At 46.6% G+C, this 15,777-nt stretch overlaps 1 protein-coding gene across 1 annotated transcript in view; it reads left to right on the top strand.

Annotated features, from left to right (window-relative positions):
• The window catches only part of LOC144167478 (sodium-coupled monocarboxylate transporter 1-like), a 33,361-nt gene extending 19,482 nt beyond the window's left edge, over positions 1-13,879 (top strand). The window contains exons 12-15 of the mRNA XM_077696733.1: positions 1,501-1,682; positions 8,880-8,980; positions 11,441-11,547; positions 13,756-13,879. Coding sequence (XP_077552859.1) covers positions 1,501-1,682; positions 8,880-8,980; positions 11,441-11,547; positions 13,756-13,866 — 501 coding nt within the window. The 3' untranslated portion in view covers positions 13,867-13,879. The remainder of the gene's footprint in view (positions 1-1,500; positions 1,683-8,879; positions 8,981-11,440; positions 11,548-13,755) is intronic.
• The last annotated feature ends 1,898 nt before the right edge of the window (positions 13,880-15,777 follow it).

Genomic DNA, 15,777 nt, shown 5'->3' with positions numbered 1-15,777 from the left:
ATTGCCTCACGGCGCGCGCTGATTGGGCGCCGGAGAAGCGCGGGTGGGAGGCGCAATCGCGCTCTTGCTGCGGTGGTGGCGCCCTCTCTAGCGTAGAACGGATTTAAGCAATTAAATGACAGACAGACTGCCCGTAAGTTGTCTTCGCGTCACACGCCGTAGCATGCTAAGAAGTACGCTTTACGGAAGAAAACCTGGAGTTGAAACCCAATTTTGAGGCGGAATTTCGAGACGGAGGGTATGAAATGTTTCTCGTCGTCTCGGCGGACTTGTCGCTTGCACTCCGCTAGTGTCACTAGATCCTGCCTAGCCTTCAAATATGATCTGCAAACATAATCTTTTCCAGGAACACATGGTGCGGGGATCCTATTCTTAACTGGCGCCTTATCATCTATAATGTGAGTTCGACGCTGAGTGCTCGACGTCTTAGGCCTTGGCGTCTTGATGTTTTTGCCGACGGATATAAAACCGTTGGGGGGCGGGATAGAGATATACAGCTTTGCTGTAAAAGTCTCGTGTCGTTGAAACACGAAGCGTTCTAGCGTACCACGAGGCGTTGAAAACGAGTGTCCCAGTGTTTAATGCCGCGACGCGACGACATGAGACGATGAAAGGAGACGCCGGCAGCCCGAGCCCCTAAGGTGCTTTGCCCCTTAAAGGAACGGTGGAAATTTAACGGCACTACTCCTTCAGCTTATACGTGCTGCAATTTCACAAAATAGAAGGACTTCGTGATCCTGTAGTTCTTTGTTGTCTTTGAGAAGTCTGAGGACTAGATCTGCGTATTAGGTGCGTCCGCTATGCGATCAACGTCTGAAAGCCCGTTTCGTTTGTGCTCCAGCCCTATCCAAGGAAGCTCTCCCATAGTTCTCAATATTTAAGGTGCTGTTGAACGTACATAAAGCTTGCGGGATAATTATTGTACACAAGGTGTCTCGACAGGTGCAATGTCGACCTGTTTGCAAGCGTAGGTTCCGTCCAAAAATAAGAAAACTGGCTATCAATACACACATCGCTTTAATAACAACAATTCAAGGTGTAAGTGAAGCAATAAAAACTCATGTGTGTTTTATTTCATTTCATGTTACGTTATATTCCCCATAACGCGCAAGTTGAAGAGGGGAAGAACAAAAAGGCTGTTTACTGTCAGCTTGAGGGACCTTTGCCCTCCTCCAAGCCATAGGCAGCAATCGTGCAAACAATACTTCTGGCAGTTCAGCACGCGTAGAGAAAAAAAGAAATTTTCACAGCAAGCGCATACTAGGCAACCAAAGTACACATTCGTACTTTGTACTTTGGTACTTTGGTACTTTGGTACTTTAGTACTTTTTCGACCATCGCGGTTGTGTGGTAATGTAAGTGTCATTTTATTGAACATTGCTGCCTCCTGGCTGTGCTTTATTCTCAACGGCATTTTGAGAAATTAAGCCTCACCACATGACTACATGAACTGCAGTCGATTACATCGTATGTTTCCTTTGTCGGGAAAACTCTTTCTAGGGGGCCATAACTGGCTTGGTCTCCGGCGTTGTCGCCCTGTCTTGGATCAGTGTTGGCGCCTACATCCGGAGGCCTCTCCACTGGCGACCTCCGGTCTCGGTTGACGGATGCGTTGATCTGTACCTCAATGTGACCGGCCTTGAACAGCCGGTGCTTCCATCGGTCGACATCGATGCTTACAAGTAAGATTTGGGGACTACAGTGAAACAAATCGGGGCAAGACCGCTGAGTACAATATGGTAAACTAAAATAGCCTTCACAGCACCGAAATTGTGGCACAGACGATTGTTTATCATCCCAGCAGTTATGACGCAGCTCTTCGGGGAAGGAGGGCTAAAACCATCCAATTGCTTGCATTGATGTGAGTCTAACTGAATCACTTGCTTAAAGAGCGGAACGATAGCGTGCCCGTAATGCCATTATAGCTACGTAATAGTACTCAAGATGTGTGATACCTCCTGTATACAGGAGGGCTAACTTCCATCTTTTGAATGCGCAGATTATTTCACGTCCCGTCAACGTTTACCTTGTGTTCGTATCGTCTTTCAAGAGAAAACCCAAGGAAGCGCGCCACCCTTCTACGTTTCCCATCATACCTGACCACAGGTTGCGATCAATACCACATTCCCACCCAGGCTGAAAGCAAGCGCCTTAGCGAGTGCTACCGTTGACATGAATAGCCCTCTTTATTACATTAGGCAACGCCAACGTCCTTTCAGGAACGCGGCCATGTCATCGGCTGTAAAAGCGTCCGCCTTTCACGTTTGGCGCACGACTGTTATCCCATTTCAACGCGCTTTGCTTCTCGTCGGATTTCATTATTCCCATGTGTACACTCGAACTACGGAAAACAAACCTTTCAGTTTCAAACCTCATATTCGACTCTCAAACCTGAAATTGTATTTTCTAATGCACGCCGCTTTCTTACACCTAAACAAAATAATATTCTTCCCGATATTTCAGGTTTGAATTGATGTTAACCACAGTAATATGTGTGTTAGTTTTTGTTAATATCGCACTTATATCCCATTTTTGTGACTGCATTGATGTTTTCTTTGTGAACTTGTTTCTTGGCGTAATATTTTTTTATTAGGTGATTGTAGTATTCACATTTCCCCTACTCCTCTTTTTATGCTGAGTGCTTGTTTTTTATTTAAAATCGCTAATATTTGTTATGTATTTATTCAATAACTATCAGCTCGCGGTTTTTACCTTGAGACCTCCCAGTGTTTTTTTACCTATTCGCGTATCATGTACACTAAAAAAAAAGGTTTTTCTTACGCTGTCTTGGTATGGTGGTGCCCAGGTAAAGTCGGCCATCAAGCCCAGCCTCTTTATGCCGCCCATGGCGAAGCTTTTCTAGCAGGTACTCCCGCTTGGGAAAATAGTTAGAAAATGCGCACCCGCAAATGGTGTTGCCGCCGTGTCCAAGCAGCGTAGCCTATCGCGCATGACTTTTGCCGTGAGCCGTTGATATTATAAGTGTGCTTGTGGTAAGTAAAGTCCGGACGGTTCCCGCAATCCCCCGCATAAATCTTTTGAGTGCGCTTGTAACGCACACCGAAGCTTTTCAAGGAATGTGAAACTGGAAGACAGCTTTGCGCCTGCGCCGAGGCATCCAAGTTTGTAATATTTGTTAGCTTTGGGTCTTCTGAAAACCCGTCCGCAGAAAATGTTTCCGAGTACACTCATTTTAAATTTTTATGTCCCTGTCTCAGCGTTTCTTTCGGGAAACGCTTGGTGAAAAGTCATCAATACTGTTCTACCAATCGCAAAACGTAGTGTCACAAATCGTGTTGTGGGAATGTACGTGGGGCGGCAATACCTGTCCTTTCGGTTTTCTAATTTGTCGAATTAATAAACAATTGGTGCTGAGTCCGGTGGTATGTCTGCATTCATGACGTGATGATCTACCCCTGTATGATAACATGCTCTATCAGTTTGGCTTCCCTTTATGGTGCTTAAACCCCGGTACGGGGCTATAAGGGAAGTAATTCCTATGGATATTCGCGCAAATAAGAGCACACAATTTCTTTTTGTCATACAATATCAAGCCTCCAAATTCGCGTGTGCGCTTGACCGGATGTAGCGTTTCTTATTGGTTACTTCTACGCCAACTGCACTACCCCGGCAATGGATTACCTCAAGGCTTCACAGGAGGATTATATGGTAACGATAAGGTGACGACGACGGCCTTGTTTCCTCACGACTAGACGTCGACCAATTATGCTGTGCAAGCAGGTACTCCTGAATTTCAGGTGGCCGTTCACCGTTTCGCGGGCAGGGTGCGTTGGGATGAAAACCGCGGAGACCGGCACGGCGGTACGGGCAGGACCTGTACAGATGGCTGGCTTCACCACAATGAAAACACAGTGGCCGGCTATCCGGTGCACGCCACAAATCCGTCTTCCGAATGGTCGCCGGGGTGCGTCGATATCCCGGCTGGCGAGGGGCCATGGCGCCGTCACCAGACGCGGCATAGGTGGCGGCAGGCGTTGGGGCGGCGAAGTTCCGAGTGGCGTACGGAGAAGGCGTTGCGACGGCGACGTTCGGAGCGGCGTAGGGAGAGGTTTGCTGGAGAGCGGCGGCGTATGTAGCGGAGCTGCGAGATGCCGGCATGTCGAGTTCAGCTGGTTCCTGAACCGCTTGCCGCACTTCCTATCGAAGTACTTGTGATAGCGAGTCATATGTCTGTAAAGCCGGTGGCAGCTGCGGTCGGCGAAGTTCTTCCCGAACTACCGAACGAATGAGCTCACGCAATGCGTCTGGGCTGGTGGCCAAGGCAGCGGAGAGTACGTCCACCGACGTGCAGCTTTGACTGCGGTCGTACTGTCTGGAGCGCTGCTCCAGCGTCCTTTCCATGGTCGACGCTTCATTGATAAACTCGAGAACGGTACGCGGAGGGTTGCGCACTAGCCCGGCAAACAGCTCCTGCTTAACGCCTCGCATAAGGTGACGGAGCTTCTTGTCCTCGGCCATGTATGGGTCAGCACGCCCGAAAAGGCGGGACATGTCTTCGTAATACATGGTCACGCTCTCATTGGGACGCTGATTTCTTGTGTATAGCGCAGCTTCGGCCTTTTCCCTGCGGTCGCCTCTGGCATAGGCAGCCAGAAACCGAGTGCGAAATTCGTCCCAGGTTGGGAACTCCCTTTCGTGGTTCTCGAACCACGTCCTCGCGTGGTGGTCGAGCGAGAAATACACTTGTCGCCGTTTCATCAGTGCATCCCATCCATTAAAGCTCGCGACGCGCTCATAGAGGTCAAGCCAGTCTTCTGCGTCCTCAAAGACATTGCCGTTAAATATTGGCGGCGTTCGCGGCTGATGGATGACAAACTGACCTGGGACGGCATAGTCGGTCTGCGTCGTAGTTGAGGTCATGATGTGTGTTTTTGCTACTCTGGTTGTCGCCGGCAGCAGTCCGAATTCGGGTGAAGCACCTTGGAGTCGACGACTGCTGCGTTGGTGAACAGGAGTCAGCTCCGTGCGAGGCGCTTCGTCTCCAGCAACGCTGTCGTCTTGTCGCATACGGGGTCACAACCCGCACCCTCCACCAAAAATGTAGCGTTATGTAGGGGTTCGCTACTCGTAAGCAATTAGTTTAATGCCAGGATTAGGCTTAGATCACAGAGCTAATGGCGATGCCAGTTGGTTGGTTGGTTGCCTCCCACAATGGCACATACCCACGCGGGGGATTGGCCAAGAAGTTTTGTGCCTAATGAGGATGTGACCTATATTATTTTAGATCCCAAAATTTAGAAAGGAAAATACCCAACAGAATTTTTTAAATATGTATAATATAAAAGTAGATTCAGGAAGAAAAATGAGGTATGTGTGAATGTTTAGCTGGCTAGCAGGAAAACCTGCCTGTCGCCACAACATAAGAATGGAGGTCGATTGGTCCTTTTCGATCAGGTTACCTGATTTCACACCTATTTTCCAGGCGGAATTATTGGTAATAATTTTGGCTCTTCAAAAACTTCAGCATAGATTTTCCCATGTAGTTATACTTTCTGACTCCCTCTCTGTGTGTTCCGCATTAACATCCGAAAAAGATTCTCCAATTATCCGCACATTCCGATCATTTGTTCCGCATCAGCTTTGTGAGGTTCGGCTAGTGTGGGTTCCAGGACATGCAGGAATCTCATACAATGAAGTGGCTGATCAATTAGCCAGCATGTCTCTTGGTGGCCCTGTGGTCGTGCAATGTCCAAATGACAGTTTTCTATTGGGGGCGAGATTTAAACGTCTACAGCTACTCCAGGCTTATAAGCAAGACGCCCTTCTATCCTCTAGAGATTATAGCCACCTTCGTCATGCATGGAAGCCAATGTTTTGTGAAACAAGTATATGCGAGGTAGCAATCACTAAACTTCGGTGCAAAATTCCCCCACTAAATTTTTATCTTTATAAATCTCGTCTGGCTCCATCTCCGCAATGTCCTTTCTGCGACGAACTGGAAAATTTAGATCATTTTCTATTTAATTGCCGCAGCTTCTCCCCAATGCGACGCACGCATCTGGAGTCAACCTTTAGACGCCTTAACCTTCCGCTATCTAGTTACGAGGTCCTGTCACTAGGCGCTTCCGCCCTAGGAGTCTGCCACAGGGATGTTGTGTCTGCGATGCCAGTACCGAGCGGGACACACACAAACGAGTTTCGTCTTCTTTCACTTTCATGCGCCAGAACACGCGCATCTGGTTTCGTGCTGTGGTGGGATTGGCGGCATTGATAGTCTTCAGTGTAGAGCTCCTTTCTACACCGGTCTTGCCGTCGTCTGGGCCATCATCAAGTTCCGACCGTATCTTTATGGCAGGCCGTTTAAAGTTGTCAGCGATCACCACTCGTTGTGCTGGCTTGCAAACCTGAAGGACCCATCTGGACGCCTCGCTCGATGGAGCCTCCGGTTGCAAGACTATGACATGACAGTAGTGTACAAGTCGGGACGTAAGCACAGTGACGCTGACTGCTTGTCCCGGGCGCCCATCGATTCAGCGAGCCCAGAAGCAGACGACGACGTTCCCTTCCTTGGGGCCGTTACCGACTCCCAAATGGCCCAACTCCAACGCGCCGACCCTGAACTACTGCTGCTTATACAGCATTTAGAAGGCCTCGATGTCCGTGTTCCACGTGCATTTACCCGGAACATCTCGTCATTCCGTCTTCGGAACGGCGTGCTCTACAAACGGAATTTTGGGGATACGAAGGACTCGTTCCTACTGGTCATACCAACAGTCATGCGGCCCGAAATTTTGTACGCCTGTCACGACGAAACCTCGGCAGGGCATCTGGGCGTTAGCCGTACTCTAGCGAGGATTCGCCAGAAGTACTATTGGCCCAAATTATTGCACACAGTTCAGCACTATGTAAATACCTGCCGCGACTGCCAGAGAAGGAAGACTCCACCTCTGAAACCGGCAGGGCTACTTCAACCGATCAAGCCACCTAATGCGCCTTTTCAACAAGTCGGCATGGACTTGCTGGGGCCATTTCCAACGTCGACGAAGGGTAATCGATGGATCGTGGTCGCGACTGACTACCTCACACGGTATGCGGAGACAGCGGCTGTCGTACGAGCAACCTCGGCTGAGGTAGCACAGTTTTTTGTGCACAACGTCGTTTTGAGGCATGGGGCACCACAGGCCGTCATAACAGACAGAGGTACAGCTTTCACGGCGGACCTCATGCAGTCCGTTATGATGCTGACGCACACCACCCACAGGCGGACTACTGCATACCATCCGCAGACCAACGGCTTGACGGAGAGACTAAACAGGACCCTCGCCGACATGCTTTCCATGTATGTAGACGTGGAGCACAAAACCTGGGACGAAATTTTGCCATACGCCACGTTCGCCTACAACACGGCAGTTCAGGAGACCACAGCAATTACTCCTTTCCAATTAGTTTACGGCCGCACCGTTACTACTACCTTAGATTCCATGCTACCGGTTCATGAAGATGAAGAGAACATCGACATTGATAACTTCGTGCAAAAAGCGGAGGAAGCACGCCAGCTAGCACGCCAGCGGTCCAACGTCAGCAGTGCGCCGACGCAGCTCGCTACAATCAGCACAGGCGGTTGGTGTTTTACGAGCCTGGAGACGCTGTCTGGGTTTGGACACCAGTGCGCGAGCGCGGACGTTCAGAAAAACTACTGCGTCGGTACTTTGGCCCATATAAGGTCGTGCGCCGCCTAAGTGACGTCAATTACGAAGTTATACCGGACAGTAGCGCTTCTTCCTCGCTACGCAGGACAACTTCCGAGGTCGTACACGTCGTGCGAATGAAGCCTTACTATGACAGAAACTGACCTCACCCTCATCAACAAGAGCGAGAAATTTTGGCTGACGCCAAAACTGTCGTGTTACCAGTTTGACGGCAACCCGCTGCGCCATCTCGTTTTGCTATGATCGTCTACAGCCACAGCCTAGCATCGAGACGATGCTATCTTAGAAGAGGGGGGCAATACCACGGCCCATCGATTCAGCGACAGCCTAGAAAGGAGCTCTACACTGAAGACTATCAATGCCGCCAATCCCACCACAGCACGAAACCAGATGCGCGTGTTCTGGCGCATGAAAGTGAAAGAAGACGAAACTCGTTTGTGTGTGTCCCGCTCGGTACTGGCATCGCCATTAGCTCTGTGATCTAAGCCTAATCCTGGCATTAAACTAATTGCTTACGAGTAGCGAACCCCTACATAACGCTACAATATTATAGAGAGGTTTAGAGACTGGTCAACTAGGGCCGCCCCTCGACCACCACGGGAGACGCAGAGCGTGTTCCCAGCGGCCGCCACGTGAAAGGTGTTTGAATGATAGATTGTAGAGCCTAAGCAACGCAGGCGATGAGGCGCGCCATTGTAGAGGGCTCCGGATTAATTTTGTCCACCTGGGGATCTTTAGCGTGCGCCGAAATCACGTACACACGGGCGTTTTTGCTTTTCGCCTTTATCAGAAAAGTGGCCGCCACGGTCGCGAATGGGAAACGTGGTCGCAAGTCGGGGTAAGCAAATGGAATTTCCGCACTGCTCTAGCCAGAACTTTCTTAATAAATTTCTGCAGAACAAAAATATATTGGATGCGGGATTCTGTAAGGACACACACCAAGGATGCAGTCCTTATTGTCAGTTCTAATCGGCTACTTGAAGGTGCTTTGTAGCGCCGAATGAAATAATCGTAATTTTTTCTCGACTTTTATTTCTTTACCCCATTATGACCACAAAAAATTACGATTACCTCATTCGGTGCTACAAAGCACCTTCAAGTAACCGAATAGCAGTTTCAATAAGGACTCCATTTTTGGTGTGGGTTCTTGCTCGTCGATACGTCGATATTGATATCCGCTAGACAATTTTTATTGTTTCTTGTTTGCAGTTCTCAGATCGAGTATATCTACCGGCTGTCCTACCTGTGGTACAGTTTTGTCGGTGCCCTCATTGCCTTTGTACTAGGATGTTTAATTAGTCTCGTAACAGGTGAGTGACCCATTTTCCTCGCATTTCCGCTTGAAGAAAGCACATTTGCAAAATAGCAGCCCATATTTATAGTGCACAGTTGTACTACAAGTAAAAGCACACAAAAGGGAGGAGTTGAATTAGCAACAACCCCGAAGGGTCACGTGCAACCCTGCATAGCCATCGTTTTATTTCTTATCTTGGCGTGCATTGCTTATTGAACGTACGAACTGCGGCTTCAGGAGTTCTCTTTTGTTTTCGCGAAGTAGGAAATCTTGTTAAAAAGGCTCTGAACGTATGCTTACACAAGGTTTGCTACTGGAATGAATGTAATATTAAGATACATCCACATGTGAAATTACCTCCACATGCGTGAAGCAGCATGGTGACCTTATTCCTTTGCCTGCGGCAGGAACAATCTCTTTCATCACTTGTATGCAAGGATATACAGGGTGATCAACATTAAATCGACGTGTGTATGTAAACTTAGGTGCTTAGATTTACGTGAACACGAACTCGACAGTAACGTAATGCGCTCAGGGGAACACAGAATGAGGGGGTAATTAATGCTCTGAGTGACCTACTTAACTAAAATTGAATAATTATCTTTTACTGGCTGCGGTAAGCAGGCATGTTTCTATTGACACGTTAGATATGCAATCGTCTTTCTAAACAATTTCATTTGTCAGAATTCTTCTAGCACATCCGTAGTCCGAGATATCGAACTACGTAGTTTAATTGCTGTACGCATGAATACGCATGCAAGGCAGTTAGGACCGCCGCAAAGCTCCTCCATTTTGTCCCGTGCCTGCTGTGTGCGGTGTTTAGTTTGACAACGGGGTGGAGGCATAGGCAAAACTGATAACTGCCCCTCTCTCACTCACGGCTGACGAAATCTGTAACAACAGCGGTTCCTAGTACTGCATTTTGGTAATTACGCAAGCCGAGTCTGAAAGGATGCCAGTTATGACTTTTGCAGGACTATGCATACGCACTTAAGCTTACGTATTGGCAGAGTATTCGCCATTTGCTCGTTGTCATATGTTACAAACTGCTGTGACCGGAGGTTTCTAATTTTGACAGAACCCTGTGAAAGCCCTCGCGTAAGCAATATTTGGTAAGATACGTGGTTTATATGGCAATCTGTACTTCAATTGATGCGTTTCTAGTGGTAGTACCCGGTTACGCCCAGTGGGCAACTATACTACTGACACTGATGGGTAAAGCACGTGTTGAGTCATTTGGTACTTGTCATGTTTAGTTATTTCTCCGTCCACGGAGAAACAACTACTTACACGTTGACACATCTTATCTTTGCTTTAGCTCCGACTCAATTCAGGTTGAGTAAGGATGCGCAAGTTGTTTGAATGCGATCATGCATACTTTCGAGTGTGTCATAAGATCTAACGTCACGAAATCTTGCCTGGAGTATGAATAAGGGAAGACGTCTTGTGAACAAAATGCGTGTACGTGCACTAAACAGAACTGAAAACATAAGATGCTCGCTCGGTACCCTATGCATGTAAAGAGACTGGACGAAACATTAACGACTCTTATGTGCGTCTCTGAAGAGAAAAACGTTGATGGCACAGTGTAGTCAGCATTGCGTTATACTTTGGTCGGGATGAACATATGAAATGTGTTCCTTGTTTTTGAGCCCAATTTATGCCCATTTTTATTGCTGTCACCTCAGGATAACATATCGCTTCCCCGTCTAAGTAATAAGAAGTACTACAGTAATTTGCAGACTTTTCGTACTCAGTGAGCACTGAAGGAGAAACCTTTCGTATTGCGCAGGAGATCATGTATCCACCAAAGAAATCACACCTACCTGGTCGACTGTGGTAGTAGCCACTTTCTGCAATAATGGCAGAAACTTCCGGGCTATGTCCATAAAGCTCATTCGCCTAATCTGCACTTAGGGTTAAAGCTAGTGGTATATTAAACATCTCTTGTATGAAATGGGTCTGCTTCGTCAATAAGTAAAACACCGCATGTTTAACTTTAAATTTCTGACTATGCACGGAGAAAAAGCCTCGAAAGCGTGTTATCCTTCAATGACTTTCAATTTTCTCACCATGGCTGTGATGGAAAGCTTCCACGTTCGTAGGACCGTACTTATTGGGCAGTGGGCAACACGCTTATTCAGTTTAAACTGTGCATGATAATATTCATTTAAACTTAAAAGTAGAAAAAAACACAACAAACGTGTTGAGAACACCCCCCAAACATTACCAAAAACGAGTGAGACGCTATTTACGGTAGTTCTTGAGGTAGCGGGGATGGTGACACTGCTGATTACTCAATTATGAACACCTAAGTCATATTAAAGAAATGTGCTGCCCCAAGCAGGGAAATAAAACGTTTCAGAAAGTGATCTAGCAAATACAACCACATGCAACAGTTCCACGAGTAGATGTAAGTGTCCTCTTGATCTTTTTTCCCAGCCTTCATTGCACTTGGTCGGTATTATTTTTTCAGCCCGTTGGTCCAGCCCTGTTGATGAACAGCTACTGATTCGGTTCAGCTGGAACTGGTTGCGGAGAAGGAAAGGTAACAAGAAAATATCATCTTTAGGAAGTACCGAGGTGAGTTTTTCTAGTGTTATTCCGTATAATATCTGTCAAAATCTTAAACGGCAATTTTGGTACAGAAATAACACGTCTGCGTGGATTTACGTTCGTGTTATCGTTGCTTTTGGCTGGCGCCAGGACCTCCAGTTATTTAGACTTAATAATGAACGCACTCTCTTAGTAACTCCACTCGAACATGAAAGTTTAAACCAACTGTGAAGCAAGCATTCGCAGCTTGCAATTGAAGGGAAAATAAAGTTTATGGTACGGTGATAATCCCTATTCATTAGAAAATATTGCGGAGCTTTATCTCCTTAATGCAAGCTTAATTTGCAGCACGGCTTTTTTAGGCAACAAACAGCGCCTTTTGGAGCCCACTAATTTTATTATGAATAGAAAATTCTCGGGTCAGAACTGTGCTGATCCCCATTAAAGGCGCTTAAGAAAAAAATATCGGGCACCTCTCGGGATTTAACCGAAAAAGAAGAACCTGCATCCAGTAAGTAGCCTTCCTTTAAAAGCGCCGACCTAGCAGCCGGTACTGGACCTTGTATCATCACCCTTTAAATGGCATGAAAAACCAAAACCAAGGAAACAAATATTATAGCGAGTTGTATTCGGTATTCAATTCAATATTGGCGCCAGCTTGCTTAGCATTCAACATTATTAAAAACCACATTTTTAAAATTCCCGATTTTACAACTGTAAACTTATCTAGAAAAACTAGATTGCATGCTAAGGGCACGATTTTTAAACGGCAATTTTTAAACATTGTTCCTGATTACTTCTTGCAAAAAGAAATTCCACCCTCCATAGTAACGCTAACTGCCAGACGCACTAAATCTTTCAGAGCTCGATAAAAGAGCATTAAGGTGGCCTCAGGCAAAAGAATAGTCCGGTCGTAAACAGAAAAATATGGTTTGAAAATAGCACTTGTTAGTAATTTATTTCCAATCATTTTAGTTTTAAACCTGCTGAGGACGACAAGGATCCCTCTCACAGGGTGTATAGCCATTGTAGTTTTTCTTGTTGGACGTTATATGACTTACCTGCATTTTATTTTTTCCAATATTGCAGACTATGTGTGCTTTTTCGTTTTTGACGTCAAAAGAATGTCTTCTGGCTAAACCGAGGTGCCTAATTGTATAACGTCAAAGTTTGTCTTACTCTGGAGAACAAATATGTGCTTATGTATTCCCCGCCTTGAAGTTAGGTTTTTAGCAAGTTCTTTCTTATTTTCCACGTATTTAGTTTGATACTCTTGTTTTTAAAGCTTCAAAAAATATTCAGGTAGAGCCCACGGAGCGCCTTGAAGCTTCTTTTCCTAAAGGCGCCTTTTTTTTCTTATCATGCGCTCCTGCGCAGCCGGATAAAGCAGATGGGGGGTCATGCCAGTATATTGTGACGGTGACGAAAGTGCGCCAAATGCATGGCATGAGGTCCTGCTGTATTTGGTGGAACATAAAAGGACCAAACGATCACGCATGTCCAAAGACCACCCGATAATGCACGCTATGCTTACAACCTGCATATACGCGCACACGTTACACGCTCTGTACGGCGTATAAGGAAAATGTACAGCCTTCGTCGAAATATTGTAGGCCAAGCCGGAAACGCGCAGGCTGCAAAAAATTCAATGCACAAGCTTACCTCCCGAGCGAGGCTGACACTTTTCATGCAGGAAAGCTAGAGAAAACACCTTTCTTTCTCACTGACTTAAAAAATGTTTGTCACATTGAAAGGTAAAGCCGATTCTTTGAATTCTTTGTGGTCGAGAAGGCTTAGGATTGGCCCACAAAATTTTGACATACGGTACGCTCGCTACGGAAAGCAGTAACACGTATTTATTTAATTGGTAAGCGCTAGTATGTAAAGCAGAAACATGTTTTTATTTAATTGTTAAGCGCTAGTTCACTTGATCATCGAAACATACGCTCTCCCAACGATACGCTCTCACAAAAGCTTTAAAAAAATAGCTCACCCAACCATATGCTATCACAAAAGGTTTCAGTACTCCCTGTACAATCGGTGCTGGACAGTCAGCTCGAAGAAACACGGGGACCTTTCTTAGTTACCTCTTTGTCTTTCAAGGCAACGTTGTAAAGCGTTGCAGAAGTTTTCAGCCATGTCCTAGAAATTTGCTCGCCACACAAAAAAAGCTAACGAAACTTTCTATGTGCCACTAAACCTCTTTATCGGCTTGTCTTTTTTTTTTTTTTTCAGAATGGTGATGTGCACAGAAACTCGCTTCCAAAGGACGACGTGGAATTCCCGGGCTTTGGTTCCTCCACTGTCGACGACCAGGGAGTCAACTTCATACCGCCTCCAGCGTAGCGACTGCGTTCCCTTTCCATTTTAATGAATAAACAACATTTTTGTTCGATACACGCTCAAAATTGCTTAGAGTGCGATGCCACGAAAAATGCCAACAACTGAGAACATGACTCCAGTTCACAGGTCACGTGGAACACAAATGTTATTGGCAGAACGATGTTATAAACACTCGTTGGACACCAACGCTAATTCACGCAATGCGCGCTTGTGCGGTCAACACCGCTCAACACAATGCACTCATCGATGGTCTGCTGTAGTTCGTGCACAGAACCGAACTACACGCTTTCCTATAGACCGGCCCTGGTGGTGTTCCCCTCTTGTTGATTCCGTTAACTTCGATTTTCATCTTTCTCTTTGCTTACTTCGTTACCTTCTTTCCCCCACGGCTTATTATTTCTTTCTTTCTCCTTTTCGTAAGCCTCAAGGTGGAATCACGAAGGCACAAACTGAATGCCCGTTTGCAAAAGTTTAACAAATATTGACCCTTTGCAGCGTACGTACGTCTGTACGTCCCAAATCTTCGTCACTGTTGTCATCACCCTCCCCACAGCCGCCTTTAGGATTACCCGCTCCCCTGTCGCGTGGGAGGCAGAACGGTGGCTGAAATGACCAGCTTCTCATCTCATCTTGTTCCTCCTCCTCCTCCTCATAAACCGCAGTGGTGGGTCCTCCCTCTCCAGGCTAACGTGCACGATCGGACGGCGGAGCAGAATCATGATAACCCTTATCCAGAGGTGCAATGGGATGTCATGCGCGCTCCTCCAGATCGCGAAGGGCAGATTGAGAAGTGTGTGCTTGCGTTTTTGCGCGCATAAATACACCTGATACCATTATTCATATGGTAATTTATTTGAAATCGTATTCAAAGAAGGATTAACCCGGGGCTTTTCTTTTGTGCAATACGGTTTCGTTCGGCAAGACAAACATGCGCGTTTTTTGTATCTCTTTCTCGTGCGCTCCGTATGCTGTGGCGTACGCAAGTGGAACCAATGTAGCCGCAGCCCCACGTGAAATCTTTTCGATCGAGGACCGGCGGGGCGGACGGGTGGAGCAAGAACGAGGGCACCGATTGTGCTTATCATCCAAAAAAACCTACTGACGACTATTTTTATGCAACGAGTGATGCGCCCATTAAACGTAAAGTGTCCATGAAGACAACATGCAAGTTCGGTTCATTCGATATATCGCCTCGTTAGAATAAGATTTGGGCCGGGTTCAGACTGCTACCGCAACTGTCGTAATATCTTTAAACAGCGACGTAATTTCACGACTCAGCCAACCGAACTGCGTGACATGCCGTTTTTGGACGTCCATAGAGCACGATGTGGCTGTTACGTTGGTAGCCTGAACATAGTCTTACATCAGTTTAACACAAACTTCACTCAAACAAGTTAAATTATGAAGAAAGCAGAGAATACGCGTGCGACACCCTTCCTACTTTCCCGCACTGAACTTACGACGAATTACTCGCAGCTCGTTACGCTTGGCTAAGGCCCGACAAAATCCAGCGCTAATTAACCAGGGAAAATAACTTATAAAACAAGCTATATGCGCTTCAATTTGGTGCACAACCTATTTGTAGCAGTAAAAATGTTGTTCCAGCAATGCAATGTACGAACGAACACGTATAGATAGATGCACTAGTGCGTGCAAAAGGCGCTATGCCGGCGGACGTTCTACAGCTGTCGGGCTCGTTGGGCTTGTCTGACACGACACTGGCCAACTGGCGTAAGCGACGCTGCCGCTTACGTGACCCTACCTGTCGAACCATGACCAATGTTTCACTACACCATTACTATCAAATCCGTGAGTATGAGCCAGGTACAAGTCCGGTCAGAAAAAAAAGAACCGTGTTCGAACTGTGGTTCTCCAGCGGTATCGTAACGTATCGTTAAGACAGACGGTAGCCAA

Source organism: Haemaphysalis longicornis, unplaced genomic scaffold (assembly GCF_048455015.1).
Source record: "Haemaphysalis longicornis isolate Haplotype H1 unplaced genomic scaffold, Haemaphysalis longicornis Haplotype H1 scaffold_2, whole genome shotgun sequence".
NCBI classification, from domain to species: domain Eukaryota; kingdom Metazoa; phylum Arthropoda; class Arachnida; order Ixodida; family Ixodidae; genus Haemaphysalis; species Haemaphysalis longicornis.
The sequence above is the reverse complement of the archived record's forward strand: the minus strand, read 5'-3'. Positions and strand labels throughout refer to the sequence as shown.